The following is a 16,765-nucleotide window of genomic DNA, read 5'->3' as shown; positions in this document are numbered from 1 at the left end:
GAGTGTGTCAGTATTTACAGGGGATCCCCGGGGAGTGTGTCAGTATTTACAGGGGGTCCCCGGGGAGTGTGTCAGTATTTACAGGGGGGTCCCCGGGGAGTGTGTCAGTATTTACAGAGGGTCCCCGGGGAGTGTGTCAGTATTTACAGGGGATCCCCGGGGAGTGTGTCAGTATTTACAGGGGGTCCCCGGGGAGTGTGTCAGTATTTACAGGGAGTCCCCGGGGAGTGTGTCAGTATTTTCAGGGGGTCCCCGGGGAGTGTGTCAGTATTTACAGTGGGTCCCTGGGGAGTGTGTCAGTATTTACAGGGGGGTCCCCGGGGAGTGTGTCAGTATTTACAGGGGGGTCCCCGGGGAGTGTGTCAGTATTTACAGTGGGTCCCTGGGGAGTGTGTCAGTATTTACAGAGGGTCCCTGGGGAGTGTGTCAGTGTCAGTAGGCCCCTCTCAGAAGTATTATCTGGACCGTTCCCTCGCATCCACCACGTCCCCTGACGCCGGGGGAATTGGGGAGCTGGTAAAATTCAGCCCAGTCTGACCTTTCTTTCGTTTTTGATTTCTGTTTGAACACGCACTCCTGTGGAATATTATCATGCGGTAACACTTCCCCTGTCTCAGAGGCTCGGCGTTCCGCCTGTGGGGAACAACGTAATCCAGCTTCCTCTTTACCCCCCCGAAAAGGGAACTTACTCCATGCACCAGGGAACTTTCATTGAGACCAGATTTGCTTTAGGACCTGGTGAAAGCAGGAGGATGGGGCAACATAGGAATCGTTCAACCGCAAACAATCAATTTGCTTAGAATTTTACGGCACGGGAATCATCCCCCTATACCTTTCCCCCCCTCGTGTGTTTGTCCAGCTTCCCCCTTAAATACATCGATACTATTCACCACAACCACTCCCTGTGGGAGCGAGTTCCACATTCTCACCACTCTCTGGGGAAAGGAGTTTCTCCTGAATTCCCCATCGGATTTATTAGTGACTGTCTGATATTGATGGTCCCCTAGTTCTGGTCTCTCCCCCCCGCCCCACAAGTGGAAACATCTTCTGTACGTCTACCCGATCGAATCCTTTCATAATCTTCCAGATCTCTACATCAGGTCTCCCCCTCAGCCGTCTCCTTTCTAAGTTTGGGAGACGGCGGAAACACAGCAGACAGGGTCCTGGGCTTTAAACGGAGGCACGGAGCACAAAAGGAAGGGAGTTAGTCTCCCACCTGGGGGATTGTGTCCAATTCTGGGCACCACACGTGAAGAAGGATGCTGAGGCTTTGGGAAGGGCGTGGAAAAGATTTGCTGAGAATGGTCCCAGGGATGAGGGGGCTTTAGGAATTGTGTGACAAATAACTGACACAAAATGCTGCCACCCAGGTCCCTCTGGTCCTGCACCCCCTTTAGAATTGTCGTTAATGTGGAGAGACTGGGAGAAGCTGGGATTGCTCTGCTTAGACCAAGAGAGGGTGAAGGGGAGATTTTACAGAGTCATCTGGGGCATAGGAGGAGGTCATTCGGCCCATCGAGTCCATGCCAGCTCTCTGCAAAGCAATCCCGTCAGTCCTGCTCTATCCCTCCCCCGCATCTCTTACCCAAAACCTTCGATCTGTGTCCCCTAGTCCTTGTACCATTTATTAATGGGAACAGTTTTTATCTAAACCTCTCAATCCTGTACACTTCTATTAAATCTCCCCTCAATCTCCTTTGCTCCGGGGAGAACAACCCCAGCTTCTCCAACCTGGCTTTGCAGCTAACATCCCTCATCCCAGGAACCATCCCGGTAAATCTCCTCTGCTACCCTCTCAAGGACCCTCACATCCTTCCTAAAGTGTGGTGACCAGAACTGGACACAATACTCCAGTTGGAGCCTAACCAGAGCTTTATAAATGTTCAGCATAACTTCCCTGCTTTTGTACTCAATGCCTCTATTTATGAAGCCCAAGATCCCATATGCTTCACTAACCACTCTCTCAATATGTCCCGCCACCTTCAAAGATCGATGCACATGCACCCCCAGGTCCCTCTGTTACTGCACGCTCTTTAGAACTGTGTCATTAAGTCTATATTGCCTCTCCCTATCCCTTCTGCCAAAATGCATCACCTCACACTCCTTCTATTAAACTCCATCTGCCACCTGTCTGCCCACTCTGCTCGCCTGTCTATGTCCTGTTGCAGGCAGTTCATATCATCCTCCCTGTTTGGTGTCATCGGCAAATTTTGAGATTGTACTCTGCATTCCAAGATCCAAGTCGTTTATATATAGAAAAAAAACAGAAGACCCAACACTGACCTTTGGGGGAACCCCACTGTCTGCCATCCGCCAGTCTGAGAAACAACCATTTACCACACTGCACTGTAGTAAAGAGCAGTGAGGGGCCAGAGAGGAGCCAGTGTATTCAGGAGAATTTTCTACAGCACTGCTGGACCTGGTTCGTGGGAATGTGGCGGGCCAAGTGGATGAAGTAGGGGAACATTTAAGGGACAGTGATCATTGCTATTATAAGGTTTAGATTGGCTGTGAAAAAGGGCAAGGAACGACCCAGAGTAAGAATAGTCAACTGGGGGAAAGCCAACTTCAGTGGGTTAAGAATGGAACTGACCCAGACAAGCTGCAATCAAAGGTTAGCAGGCAAAACTGCATCTGAACGTGGGCTGTCTTTAAAGAGGAGACAATTTGAGCACAGTCAAGGCTTTTTCCCGCGAAGGGGAAAGGGTAGGGCAAATAAATCCAGAGCCCCCTGGATGACGAAAGAGATTGAGATGAAGATGAAGAAAAAGTGTGCTTATGACAGACGTCAGGTGGATGATACAATGGAGGACCAGGCTGAATATAGAAGATTCAGAGGGGAATCGATGAAGCAAAGAGAGAGTATGAGAAGAGACTGGCAGCTAACATAAAAGGGAATCTAAAAGTCTTCTTTCGGTATATAAATAGTTAAAGGGTGGTGAAAGGAGGAGTGGGGCCGATTAGGGACCAAAAAGGGGATTTAGGCATGGAGGCAGGGGGCATAGCTGAGGTATTAAATCTGTCTTTACCAAGGAAGAAGATGGTGTGTGGGTCAGGGTGAATGAGGGGGTAATTCAGACACTTGAAGGGTTTAAAATTGATAAGGAGGTGGTATTGGACAGGCTGTCTGTACTTCAAGTTGATAAAGCTCCAGGACCAGATGAGATGCATCCAAGGATACTAAAGGAAGTGAGGGTGGAAATTGCAGAGGCACCGGCCATAATTTTCCAGTCTTCCTCCGACTCGGCGGTGGTGCCAGAGAACCGGAGAATTGAAAATGTTATACCCTTGTTCAAAAAGGGTTTTTAGGAAGCACCCAGCAACTACAGGCCAGTCAGTTGAATCTCACCGGTAAGGAAGCTTCGAGAAATGATATTGCAGGACAAAATTAATAGTCACATGGACAAATGCGGGTTAATTAAGGAAAGCCAGCACGGATTTGTTCAGGGAAAATCATGTTTAACTAACTTGCTGGAGTTTTTTGAGGAGGTAACAGAGAGTGTTGATGAGGGCAATGCTGTTGATGTGGTGTACATGGACTTTCAAAAGGCGTTTGATACAGTGCCACACAACAGACTTGTGAGCAAACTTGTAGCTAATGGAATAAAAGGGACGGTAGCAACATGGATATAAAAGGGTGGCACAGTGGCGCAGTGGTTAGCACCGCAGCCTCACAGCTCCAGGGACCCGGGTTCAGTTCTGGGTACTGCCTGTGCGGAGTTTGCAAGTTCTCCCTGTGACCGTGTGGGTTTTCGCCGGGTGCCCCGGTTTCCTCCCACTGCCAAAGACTTGCAGGTGATAGGTAAATTGGCCATTGTAAATTGCCCCTAGTGTAGGTAGTCGAGGGATTATGGGATTACTGTAGGATTAGTATAAATGGGTGGTTCTTGGTCGGCACAGACTCGGTGGGCCGAAGGGCCTGTTTCAGTGCTGTATCTCTAAATAAATAAAAAATAAAAAAATAAATAAAACTGGCTGAGTGACAGGAAACACAGAGTAGTGGTTAATGGATGTTTTTCGGGTTTGGAGGAAGGTTTGTGGTGGAGTTCCCCAGGGATCAGTGTTGGGACCCTTGCTTTTCCTGATACATATTAATGTCCTAGACCTTGACGTAAAGGGCACAATTTCAAAGTTTGCGAAACTTGGCAATCCTGTGAACTGTGAGGAGGAACTTCAAAAGGACATAGACAAGTTGGTGGAGTGGGCAGACAGGTGGCAGATGAAGTTCAATGCAGAGAAATGTATCTGATTCATTTTGGAAGGAAGAACATGGAGAGACAATATAGAATAAAGGGTACAATTCTAAAAGGGGTGCAGGAGCAGAGGGACCTGGGTGTATATGTGCAGAAGTCATTGAAGGTGGCAGGACAGGTTGAGAGAGCGGTTAACAAAGCATAATAAAGCATCCTTCGAGAAGAGAAGGCTGAGGGGAGATTTGATCGAGGTGCGCAAAACCGTGAGGGGTCTGGACAGAGTAGATAGGGAGAAACTGTTCCCACTGGGTGGAAGGATCGAGAACCAGAGGACACCGGTTGAAGGTGATTGGCAAAAGATGCAACAGCGACAGGAGTGAACACATTTTTTTACGTAGCGAGTGGTTAGGATGTGGAATGCACTGCCCGAGAGCGTGGTGGAAGGCAGATTCAATCGAGGCTTTCAAAAGAGAACGGAATAACAATCTGAAAAGGAAGATTGTGCAGGGCTACGGGGAGAAGGCAAGGGAGCGGCACCAGGTAAATTGCTCCTTCAGTGAGCCAGCACGGACACGATGGGACGAATGGACCCCCTCTGTTCTGGCTCATTCGACATGATCGCCCACATCGCCAACGAGCAAATTTAAATGAAATTTCCAGCCTCTCCGCTTTGGGAACCGGCCTCTGGACCACCGATTCTGATGCTGCCGGGGTTAAAGGGCGCGCGGCAAACAGGGAGGGGAAGGGGTTAAGCACCTGGTCCTGGTCGTGTGGTAGAAACTCGAACTTGTGAGGCAGGCAGAAGGCATTGAAATTGATGTCCATGATCTTGGTCTTGTCACTCTGAGGGTCCAGGCCGTCCACCGCCGTTTCGATCAGGTTCAGGCCGTCACGGCGGGAGGTCTCCGCACAGGTCTCGGCTGACAGGTACGTCCTCAGCGTACGGCTCAGCGACGAGTGGAACCCCAAGTCCCAACACTGCCAGAGGGAGAGACCAGGGTTAGTATCACTGCACAATGCTGCATTACAGACCGTGTGTGTGTCTCAGTGTCAGCTCCTGTACGGTGCGTGTGTGTGTCTTAGTGTCAGCTCCTGTACGGTCCGTGTGTGTCTCAGTGTCAGCTCCTGTACGGTCCATGTGTGCGTCTCAGTGTCAGCTCCTGTACAGTCCGTGTGTGTCTCAGTGTCAGCTCCTGTACGGTCCGTGTGTGTGTCTCAGTGTCAGCGCCTGTACAGCCCGCGTGTGTCTCAGTGTCAGCTCCTGTACGGTCCGCGTGTGTGTCTCAGTGTCAGCTCCTGTACGGTCCATGTGTGTGTCTCAGTGTCAGCGCCTGTACAGCCCGCGTGTGTCTCAGTGACAGCTCCTGTACGGTCCGCGTGTGTGTCTCAGTGTCAGCTCCTGTACGGTCCTTGTGTGTGTCTCAGTGTCAGCTCCTGTACAGTCCGTGTGTGTCTCAGTGTCAGCTCCTGTACGGTCCGTGTGTGCGTCTCAGTGTCAGCTCCTGTACAGTCCGTGCGTGTCTCAGTGTCAGCTCCTGTACGGTCCGTGTGTGTGTCTCAGTGTCAGCTCCTGGACAGTCCGTGTGTGTGTTTCAGTGTCAGCTCCTGTACGGTCCGTGTGTGTGTCTCAGTGTCAGCTCCTGTACGGTCCGTGTGTGCGTCTCAGTGTCAGCTCCTGTACGGTCCGTGTGTGCGTCTCAGTGTCAGTTCCTGTACGGTCCGTGTGTGCGTCTCAGTGTCAGCTCCTGTACGGTCCATGTGTGCGTCTGAGTGTCAGTTCCTGTACGGTCCGTGTGTGCATCTCAGTATCAGTTCCTGTACGGTCCGTGTGTGCGTCTCAGTGTCAGTTCCTGTACGGTCCGTGTGTGCGTCTCAGTGTCAGCTCCTGTACGGTCCGTGTGTGCGTCTCAGTGTCAGCTCCTGTACGGTCCGTGTGTGCGTCTCAGTATCAGCTCCTGTACGGCCCATGTGTGTGTCTCAGTGTCAGCTCCGGTACGGTCCGTGTGTGTGTCTCAGTGTCAGCTCCTGACCGGCCCGTGTGTGTCTCAGTGTCAGCTCCTGGACGGTCCGTGTGTGTGTCTAAGTGTGAGCTCCTGTACGGTCCGTGTGTGTGTCGAAGTGTGAGCTCCTGTGCGGTCCGTGTGTGTGTCTCAGTGTCAGCTCCTGTACGGTCCGTGTGTGTGTCTCAGTGTCAGCTCCTGTACGGTCCGTGTGTGCGTCTCAGTGTCAGTACCTGTACGGTCCGTGTGTGCGTCTCAGTGTCAGCTCCTGTACGGTCCATGTGTGCGTCTGAGTGTCAGTTCCTGTATGGTCCGTGTGTGCATCTCAGTATCAGCTCCTGTACGGCCCATGTGTGTGTCTCAGTGTCAGCTCCGGTATGGTCCATGTGTGTGTCTCAGTGTCAGCTCCTGTATGGCCCGTGTGTGTCTCAGTGACAGCTCCTGTCCGGTCCGTGTGTGTGTCTCAGTGTCAGTTCCTGTACGGTCCGTGTGTGCGTCTCAGTGTCAGCTCCTGTACGGTCCATGTGTGCGTCTGAGTGTCAGTTCCTGTACGGTCCGTGTGTGCATCTCAGTATCAGCTCCTGTACGGCCCATGTGTGTGTCTCAGTGTCAGCTCCGGTACGGTCCGTGTGTGTGTCTCAGTGTCAGCTCCTGTATGGCCCGTGTGTGTCTCAGTGTCAGCTCCTGTCCGGTCCGTGTGTGTGTCTAAGTGTGAGCTCCTGTGCGGTCCGTGTGTGTGTCTCAGTGTCAGCTCCTGTACGGTCCGTGTGTGTGTCTCAGTGTCAGCTCCTGTACGGTCCGTGTGTGTGTCTCAGTGTCAGCTCCCGTACGGTCCGTGTGTGCGTCTCAGTGTCAGCTCCTGTACGGTCCGTGTGTGCGTCTCAGTGTCAGCTCCTGTACGGTCCGTGTGTGCGTCTCAGTGTCAGCTCCTGTACGGTCCATTTGTGCGTCTGAGTGTCAGTTCCTGTACGGTCCGTGTGTGCATCTCAGTATCAGCTCCTGTACGGCCCATGTGTGTGTCTCAGTGTCAACTCCGGTACGGTCCGTGTGTGTGTCTCAGTGTCAGCTCCTGTATGGCCCGTGTGTGTCTCAGTGTCAGCTCCTGTCCGGTCCGTGTGTGTGTCTAAGTGTGAGCTCCTGTGCGGTCCGTGTGTGTGTCTCAGTGTCAGCTCCTGTACGGTCCGTGTGTGCGTCTCAGTGTCAGCTCCTGTACGGTCCGTGTGTGTGTCTCAGTGTCAGCTCCTGTACGGTCCGTGTGTGCGTCTCAGTGTCAGCTCCTGTACGGTCCGTGTGTGCGTCTCAGTGTCAGCTCCTGTACGGTCCGTGTGTGCGTCTCAGTGTCAGCTCCTGTACGGTCCGTGTGTGCGTCTCAGTGTCAGCTCCTGTACGGTCCGTGTGTGCGTCTCAGTGTCAGCTCCTGTACGGTCCGTGTGTGCGTCTCAGTGTCAGCTCCTGTACGATCCGTGTGTGCGTCTCAGTGTCAGCTCCTGTACGGTCCGTGTGTGCGTCTCAGTGTCAGTTCCTGTATGGTCCGTGTGTGCGTCTCAGTGTCAGCTCCTGTACGGTCCGTGTGTGCGTCTCAGTGTCAGTTCCTGTACGGTCCGTGTGTGCGTCTCAGTATCAGCTCCTGTACGGCCCGTGTGTGTGTCTCAGTGTCAGCTCCGGTACGGTCCGTGTGTGTGTCTCAGTGTCAGCTCCTGACCGGCCCGTGTGTGTCTCAGTGTCAGCTCCTGTACGGTCCGTGTGTGTGTCTCAGTGTCAGCTCCTGTACGGTCCGTGTGTGCGTCTCAGTGTCAGCTCCTGTACGGTCCGTGTGTGCGTCTCAGTGTCAGTTCCTGTACGGTCCGTGGGTGCGTCTCAGTGTCAGTTCCTGTACGGTCCGTGTGTGCGTCTCAGTGTCAGCTCCTGTACGGTCCGTGTGTGCGTCTCAGTGTCAGTTCCTGTACGGTCCGTGTGTGCGTCTCAGTGTCAGTTCCTGTACGGTCCGTGTGTGCGTCTCAGTGTCAGCTCCTGGACAGTCCGTGTGTGTGTCTCAGTGTCAGCTCCTGTACGGTCCGTGTGTGTGTCTCAGTGTCAGCTCCTGTACGGTCCGTGTGTGTGTCTCAGTGTCAGCTCCTGTACGGTCCGTGTGTGTGTCTCAGTGTCAGTTCCTGTACGGTCCGTGTGTGCGGTCCATGTGTGCGTCTGAGTGTCAGTTCCTGTACGGTCCGTGTGTGCATCTCAGTATCAGCTCCTGTACGGCCCATGTGTGTGTCTCAGTGTCAGCTCCGGTACGGTCCGTGTGTGTGTCTCAGTGTCAGCTCCTGTATGGCCCGTGTGTGTCTCAGTGTCAGCTCCTGTCCGGTCCGTGTGTGTGTCTGAGTGTGAGCTCCTGTGCGGTCCGTGTGTGTGTCTCAGTGTCAGCTCCTGTACGGTCCGTGTGTGTGTCTCAGTGTCAGCTCCTGTACGGTCCGTGTGTGTGTCTCAGTGTCAGCTCCTGTACGGTCCGTGTGTGCGTCTCAGTGTCAGCTCCTGTACGGTCCGTGTGTGCGTCTCAGTGTCAGCTCCTGTACGGTCCGTGTGTGCGTCTCAGTGTCAGCTCCTGTACGGTCCGTGTGTGCGTCTCAGTGTCAGCTCCTGTACGGTCCGTGTGTGCGTCTCAGTGTCAGCTCCTGTACGGTCCGTGTGTGCGTCTCAGTGTCAGTTCCTGTATGGTCCGTGTGTGCGTCTCAGTGTCAGCTCCTGTACAGTCCGTGTGTGCGTCTCAGTGTCAGTTCCTGTACGCTCCGTGTGTGCGTCTCAGTATCAGCTCCTGTACGGCCCATGTGTGTGTCTCAGTGTCAGCTCCGGTACGGTCCGTGTGTGTGTCTCAGTGTCCCCACGGTAGGCTATTGCAGAAAATACGCAAGTATGGGGTTGAAGGTGATTTAGAGCTTTGGATCAGAGATTGGCTAGCTGAAAGAAGACAGAGGGTGGTGGTTGATGGCAAATGTTCATCCTGGAGTTTAGTTACTAGTGGTGTACCGCAAGGTTCTGTTTTGGGGCCACTGCTGTTTGTCATTTTTATAAACGACCTGGATGAGGGTGTAGAAGGGTGGGTTAGTAAATTTGCGGATGACACGAAGGTCGGTGGAGTTGTGGATAGTGTCGAAGGGTGTTGTAGGGTACAGAGGGACATAGATAGGCTGCAGAGCTGGGCTGAGAGATGGCAAATGGAGTTTAATGCGGAGAAGTGTGAGGTGATTCACTTTGGAAGGAGTAACAGCAATGCAGAGTACTGGGCTAATGGGAAGATTCTTGGTAGTGTAGATGAGCAGAGAGATCTTGGTATCCAGGTACATAAATCCCTGAAAGTTGCTACCCAGGTTAATAGGGCTGTTCAGAAGGCATATGGTGTGTTAGCCTTTATTAGTAGGGGGATCGAGTTTCAGAGCCACGGGGTCATGCTGCAGCTGGACAAAACTCTGGTGAGGCCGCACCTGGAGTATTGCGTGCAGTTCTGGTCACCGTATTATAGGAAGGATGTCGAAGCTTTGGAAAGGGTGCAGAGGAGATTTACTAGGATGTTGCCTGGTATGGAAGGAAGGTCTTACGAGGAAAGGCTGAGGGACTTGGGGTTGTTTTCGTTAGAGAGAAGGAGGAGGAGAGGTGACTTAATAGAGACATACAAGATAATCAGAGGGTTAGATAGGGTGGATAGTGAGAGTCTTTTTCCTCGGATGAGGATGGCAAACACGAGGGGACATAGCTTTAAGTTGAGGGGTGAAAGATATAGGACAGATGTCAGAGGTAGTTTCTTTACGCAGAGAGTAGTAGGGGCGTGGAACGCCCTGCCTGCAACAGTAGTAGACTCGCCAACTTTAAGGGCATTTAAGTGGTCATTGGATAGACATATGGATGTAAATGGAATAGTGTAGGTCAGATGATCGGCGCAACATCGAGGGCCGAAGGGCCTGTACTGCGCTGTAATATTCTAATTCTAATTCTAATTCTAAAAAAGCTCCTGACCGGCCCGTGTGTGTCTCAGTGTCAGCTCCTGTACGGTCCGTGTGTGTGTCTAAGTGTGAGCTCCTGTGCGGTCCGTGTGTGTGTCTCAGTGTCAGCTCCTGTACGGTCCGTGTGTGTGTCTCAGTGTCAGCTCCTGTACGGTCCGTGTGTGTGTCCAAGTGTGAGCTCCTGTGCGGTCCGTGTGTGTGTCTCAGTGTCAGCTCCTGTACGGTCCGTGTGTGTGTCTCAGTGTCAGCTCCTGTACGGTCCGTGTGTGTGTCTCAGTGTCAGCTCCTGTACGGTCCGTGTGTGTGTCTCTGCGTCAGCTCCTGTACGGTCCGTGTGTGTCTCAGTGTCAGCTCCTGTACGGCCCATGTGTGCGTCTCAGTGTCAGCTCCTAAATGGTCCATGTGTGCGTCTCAGTGTCAGCTCCTGTTTGGTCCGTGTGTGTGTCTGAGTGTCAGCTCCTGTACGGCCCGTGTGTGTGTCTCAGTGTCAGCTCCTTTACGGTCCGTGTGTGTCTCAGTGTCAGCTCCTGTACGGTCCGTGTGTGTGTCTAAGTGTGAGCTCCTGTGCGGTCCGTGTGTGTGTCTAAGTGTGAGCTCCTGTGCGGTCCGTGTGTGTGTCTCAGTGTCAGCTCCTGTACGGTCCGTGTGTGTGTCTCAGTGTCAGCTCCGGTACGGTCCGTGTGTGTCTCAGTGTCAGCTCCTATACAGCCCATGTGTGTGTCTCAGTGTCAGCTCCTGTACGGTCCGTGTGTGTGTCTCAGTGTCAGCTCCGGTACGGTCCGTGTGTGTGTCTCAGTGTCAGCTCCTGACCGGCCCGTGTGTGTCTCAGTGTCAGCTCCTGTACGGTCCGTGTGTGTGTCTAAGTGTGAGCTCCTGTGCGGTCCGTGTGTGTGTCTCAGTGTCAGCTCCTGTACGGTCCGTGTGTGTGTCTCAGTGTCAGCTCCTGTACGGTCCGTGTGTGTGTCCAAGTGTGAGCTCCTGTGCGGTCCGTGTGTGTGTCTCAGTGTCAGCTCCTGTACGGTCCGTGTGTGTGTCTCAGTGTCAGCTCCTGTACGGTCCGTGTGTGTCTCAGTGTCAGCTCCTGTATGGCCCGTGTGTGTGTCTGAGTGTCAGCTCCTGTACGGCCCGTGTGTGCGTCTCAGTGTCAGTTCCTGTACGGTCCGTGTGTGCGTCTCAGTGTCAGTTCCTGTACGGTCCGTGTGTGCATCTCAGTGTCAGCTCCTGTACGGTCCGTGTGTGCGTCTCACTATCAGCTCCTGTACGGCCCATGTGTGTGTCTCAGTGTCAGCTCCGGTACGGTCCGTGTGTGTGTCTCAGTGTCAGCTCCTGTACGGTCTGTGTGTGTGTCTCAGTGTCAGCTCCTGTACGGTCCATGTGTGTGTCTAAGTGTGAGCTCCTGTGCAGTCCGTGTGTGTGTCTCAGTGTCAGCTCCTGTACGGTCCGTGTGTGTGTCTCAGTGTCAGCTCCTGTACGGTCCGTGTGTGTGTCCAAGTGTGAGCTCCTGTGCGGTCCGTGTGTGTGTCTCAGTGTCAGCTCCTGTACGGTCCGTGTGTGTGTCTCAGTGTCAGCTCCTGTACGGTCCGTGTGTGTGTCTCTGCGTCAGCTCCTGTACGGTCCGTGTGTGTGTCTCAGTGTCAGCTCCTGTACGGTCCGTGTGTGTCTCAGTGTCAGCTCCTATACAGCCCATGTGTGTGTCTCAGTGTCAGCTCCTGTTTGGTCCGTGTGTGTGTCTGAGTGTCAGCTCCTGTTTGGTCCGTGTGTGTGTCTGAGTGTCAGCTCCTGTACAGTCCGTGTGTGTGTCTGAGCGTCAGCTCCTGTACGGTCTGTGTGTGTGTCTCAGTGTCAGCTCCTGTACGGTCCGTGTGTGTGTCTCAGTGTCAGCTCCTGTACGGTCCGTGTGTGTGTCTGAGTGTCAGCTCCTGTACGGCCCGTGTGTGTCTGAGTGTCAGCTCCTGTACGGCCCGTGTGTGTGTCTCAGTGTCAGCTCCTGTACGGCCCGTGTGTGTGTCTCAGTGTCAGCTCCTGTACGGTCCGTGTGTGTGTCTCAGTGTCAGCTCCTGTACGGTCCGTGTGTGTGTCTGAGTGTCAGCTCCTGTACGGCCCGTGTGTGTCTCAGTGTCAGCTCCTGTACGGCCCGTGTGTGTCTCAGTGTCAGCTCCTGTACGGCCCGTGTGTGTGTCTCAGTGTCAGCTCCTGTACGGTCCGTGTGTGTGTCTCAGTGTCAGCTCCTGTACGGTCCTTGTGTGTGTCTGAGTGTCAGCTCCTGTACGGCCCGTGTGTGTCTCAGTGTCAGCTCCTGTACGGCCCGTGTGTGTGTCTCAGTGTCAGCTCCTGTACGGCCCGTGTGTGTCTCAGTGTCAGCTCCTGTATGGCCCGTGTGTGTGTCTCAGTGTCAGCTCCTGTACGGTCCGTGTGTGTGTCTGAGTGTCAGCTCCTGTACGGCCCGTGTGTGTCTCAGTGTCAGCTCCTGTGCGGTCCGTGTGTGTGTCTCTGTGTCAGCTCCTGTACGGTCCGTGTGTGTGTCTCAGTGTCAGCTCCTGTACGGTCCGTGTGTGTGTCCAAGTGTGAGCTCCTGTGCGGTCCGTGTGTGTGTCTCAGTGTCAGCTCCTGTACGGTCCGTGTGTGTGTCTCAGTGTCAGCTCCTGTACGGTCCGTGTGTGTGTCTCTACGTCAGCTCCTGTACGGTCCGTGTGTGTGTCTCAGTGTCAGCTCCTGTACGGTCCGTGTGTGTCTCAGTGTCAGCTCCTATACAGCCCATGTGTGCGTCTCAGTGTCAGCTCCTGTATGGTCCATGTGTGCGTCTCAGTGTCAGCTCCTGTACGGTCCGTGTGTGTGTCTGAGTGTCAGCTCCTGTACGGCCCGTGTGTGTGTCTCAGTGTCAGCTCCTGTACGGCCCGTGTGTGTCTCAGTGTCAGCTCCTGTACGGCCCGTGTGTGTGTCTCAGTGTCAGCTCCTGTACGGCCCGTGTGTGTGTCTCAGTGTCAGCTCCTGTACGGCCCGTGTGTGTGTCTCAGTGTCAGCTCCTGTACGGTCCGTGTGTGTGTGTGAGTGTCAGCTCCTGTACGGTCCGTGTGTGTGTCTCAGTGTCAGCTCCTGTACGGCCCGTGTGTGTGTCTCAGTGTCAGCTCCTGTACGGCCCGTGTGTGTGTCTCAGTGTCAGCTCCTGTACGGTCCGTGTGTGTGTCTCAGTGTCAGCTCCTGTACGGTCCGTGTGTGTGTCTCAGTGTCAGCTCCTGTACGGTCCGTGTGTGTGTCTCAGTGTCAGCTCCTGTACGGTCCGTGTGTGTGTCTCAGTGTCAGCTCCTGTACGGTCCGTGTGTGTGTCTCAGTGTCAGCTCCTGTACGGTCCGTGTGTGTGTCTCAGTGTCAGCTCCTGTACGGCCCGTGTGTGTGTCTCAGTGTCCGCTCCTGTACGGTCCGTGTGTGTGTCTCAGTGTCAGCTCCTGTACGGTCCGTGTGTGTGTCTCAGTGTCAGCTCCTGTACGGTCCGTGTGTGTGTCTCAGTGTCAGCTCCTGTACGGTCCGTGTGTGTGTCTCAGTGTCAGCTCCTGTACGGTCCGTGTGTGTGTCTCAGTGTCAGCTCCTGTACGGTCCGTGTGTGTGTCTCAGTGTCAGCTCCTGTACGGTCCGTGTGTGTGTCTGAGTGTCAGCTCCTGTACGGCCCGTGTGTGTGTCTCAGTGTCAGCTCCTGTACGGCCCGTGTGTGTGTCTCAGTGTCAGCTCCTGTACGGTCCGTGTGTGTGTCTGAGTGTCAGCTCCTGTACGGTCCGTGTGTGTGTCTCAGTGTCAGCTCCTGTACGGCCCGTGTGTGTGTCTCAGTGTCAGCTCCTGCATGTGAACCTCACACAGCTGCCTGACCTGCTGCGTATTTTCCAGCATTTCTGGTTTTTGTTTAACAAATCACACTGTACGAGCGGTATGTCAATCATCTTAGTGTTCCCGTGGCTGAGAGTGGAAAGGAGGAGAATGCCTGATGCCTGGCTGTGACGGGGATTAGGCTCATGAGATGGCCAAGTGGTGTAGGTGTAGGTGCTTGCGGCCAGGCCTCACATACATTTAGTGAGTATGTGTGTGAGGTAAAGCTGGGCGGCCACTGAACTCTGCACTAGTACCAGGAAATAAAAAGCCTGTGGCATTGAGGTATCACTTGTGGCTCAGTGACTTCACATTCCCCTCTATAAACCACACTGTTGTCGGGTCAGTACTGAGGGTGCGCTGCATTGTTGAGGGTCAGTACTGAGGGAGCGCCGCACTGTCGGAGGGTCAATACTGAGGAAGCGCCGCACTGTCGGAGGGTCAGTACTGAGGGAGCGCCGCACTGTCGGAGGGTCAGTACTGAGGGAGCGCCGCACTGTCGGAGGGTCAGTACTGAGGGAGCACTGCACTGTCGGAGAGTCAGTACTGAGGGAGCGCTGCACTGTCGGAGGGTCAATACTGAGGGAGTGCCGCACTGTCGGAGAGTCAGTACTGAGGGAGCGCTGCACTGTCGGAGGGTCAATACTGAGGGAGCGCCGAACTGTCGGAGGGTCAATACTGAGGGAGCGCCGCACTGTCGGAGGGTCAGTACTGAGGGAGCACCGTGCTGCCGGAGGGTCAGTATTGAGGGAGCGCCGCACTGCCGGAGGGTCAGTACTGAGGGAGTGCTGCACTGCCGGAGGGTCAGTACTGAGAGTGTGCCGCACTGTCGGAGGGTCAGTACTGAGGGAGCGCCGCACTGCCGGAGGGTCAGTACTGAGGGAGCGCCGCACTGTCAGAGGGCGAGTTCTCCACCAACATCACTAAAAGAGAATAATCTGATGATTATCACATTGCTGCTTGTGGGAGCTTGCTGTGCGGACAACGGCTGCCGTTGCCAAGAGTGAGCACACTGCAAAAAAGAGGTAGATCGCTCGCTGTGAGGCGCTTCGGGAGCTGCCGAGCGTGTGGGAGGCGCAGGGGAAATGGGACTCCCGTGGTTATTAAGCGGGGCCCAGGTGGCGTGGATGGACAGCCATGGGAGCAGGAGCTGCTGCATTTAGTCAGAGAGGAACAGCTTCCTCTCCAACCACTTCCTGTTCAGCTTTCAGCTCAGCCAGGCCTCAGCCTTTCCACACTCGACAGCAATTCTGCTCCCCTCACAGCCGGGGAAGCAGCGATGCGGGGTGGGGGAGGGCGCTGGGATTAATTGCATTGTTGCTTCAGTGAGCCAGCACCGGTACGATGGGCAGAACTGCCTCTTCCTGAACGCTCGGCAATGGCTGGGCCCAGGCCCAATGTTGGGCTCAGCCTCGCAGTGGCTGGTATTCTCCGAGGACCTGGGGAGGTGAATCAGAGTGAAAGGGGAAGCTGTCACTCTGCAGCAGCAGAGGAGGGGATCTCCCGGTCAGAAGCAGCAGTTTCAGAATGCCTGCAGGCAGATATCACAGGTTCTCAGCAGAGGCCACTTTACTGACAAACAGCATCCATCCCCGAGATAGTGAGACCGAGAAACAAAACAGGCAATGATCTGAGGGCATGTGTGCAGAGACACAGAGACACAGAGACACACACACAGACACACACGCAGACACTGACACACGCAGACAAAGACACACGCAGACAAAGACACACGCAGACAAAGACACACGCAGACAAAGACACACACACAGACACACAGACACTGACACACACAGACACACACACAGACACAGACACTAACACACACAGACAGACACACACACACACAGACACTGACACACACAAAGACACACAAAGACAAAGAGACACACACGGACACACAACACACACACAGACACACACACACACAAAGACAAAGACACACACAAAGACAAAGAGACACACAAAGACAAAGAGACACACACGGACACACAAAGACAAAGACACACACACGGACACACAACACAGACACAGACACAGACACAGACACAGACACAGACACAGACACAGACACAGACACTGACACTGACACTGACACTGACACTGACACAGACACAGACACAGACACAGACACAGACACTGACACTGACACTGACACTGACACTGACACTGACACTGACACTGACACAGACACACAACACACACAGTAGCACAGGACCTTCCAAGGCTTGCCCCAGTGCCAGCCTGAGCAATCGAATATTCCAGGGGCTTCCCCCCAGGCCTGGGAGCGAATACCTCCCTCTCCCATCCCTCCCTCCCCCGTGTTCCGAGCGCCTGTCACCTACATCGATGAGCAGCGAGACGTCGTGGATGAAGTAGGAGCTGAGAGCTGCATTAGCCATGGATAGGTTCAGCAGGTACTCGTTCCTCGCCTTTGTGCATTTCAGCTCGTTCTCCAGGTACCGCTCCTGTCGCTGGGAGAGAGAAACAGCACAGGTAATGGCAGGAGAACCCCAGCACTGCCCTGCAATGAGCCCGGGCAACTGACAATCTCCCCCACACACCCCCATCCATCCCCACTCCCCATACACTCCAACAACCCTTCCCTCTCTCACCCTGTGCTGTACCTGCCCTGAGAGTGTTTGATGGGGACAGTGTAGAGGGAGCTTTACTCTGTATCTAACCCCCATGCTGTACCTGTCCTGAGAGTGTTTGATGGGGGACAGTGTAGAGGGAGATTTAG

The 16,765-nt window shown here is 54.1% G+C and overlaps 1 protein-coding gene across 3 annotated transcripts in view; it reads right to left on the bottom strand.

Annotated features, from left to right (window-relative positions):
- Positions 1 to 16,765, bottom strand: part of LOC137360057 (SLIT-ROBO Rho GTPase-activating protein 3-like) — a 150,184-nt gene that overhangs the window by 62,577 nt on the left and 70,842 nt on the right. For all 3 annotated transcript variants that reach the window (XM_068025649.1, XM_068025648.1, XM_068025650.1), the window contains 2 exons: positions 16,368 to 16,496; positions 4,950 to 5,171 (listed from right to left, as the gene is read on the bottom strand). In XM_068025649.1, the coding sequence (XP_067881750.1) occupies positions 4,950 to 5,171; positions 16,368 to 16,496 (351 nt within the window). The remainder of the gene's footprint in view (positions 1 to 4,949; positions 5,172 to 16,367; positions 16,497 to 16,765) is intronic.

Source organism: Heterodontus francisci, unplaced genomic scaffold (assembly GCF_036365525.1).
Source record: "Heterodontus francisci isolate sHetFra1 unplaced genomic scaffold, sHetFra1.hap1 HAP1_SCAFFOLD_892, whole genome shotgun sequence".
In the NCBI taxonomy this organism is placed as follows: Eukaryota; Metazoa; Chordata; class Chondrichthyes; order Heterodontiformes; family Heterodontidae; genus Heterodontus; species Heterodontus francisci.
The sequence above is the reverse complement of the archived record's forward strand: the minus strand, read 5'-3'. Positions and strand labels throughout refer to the sequence as shown.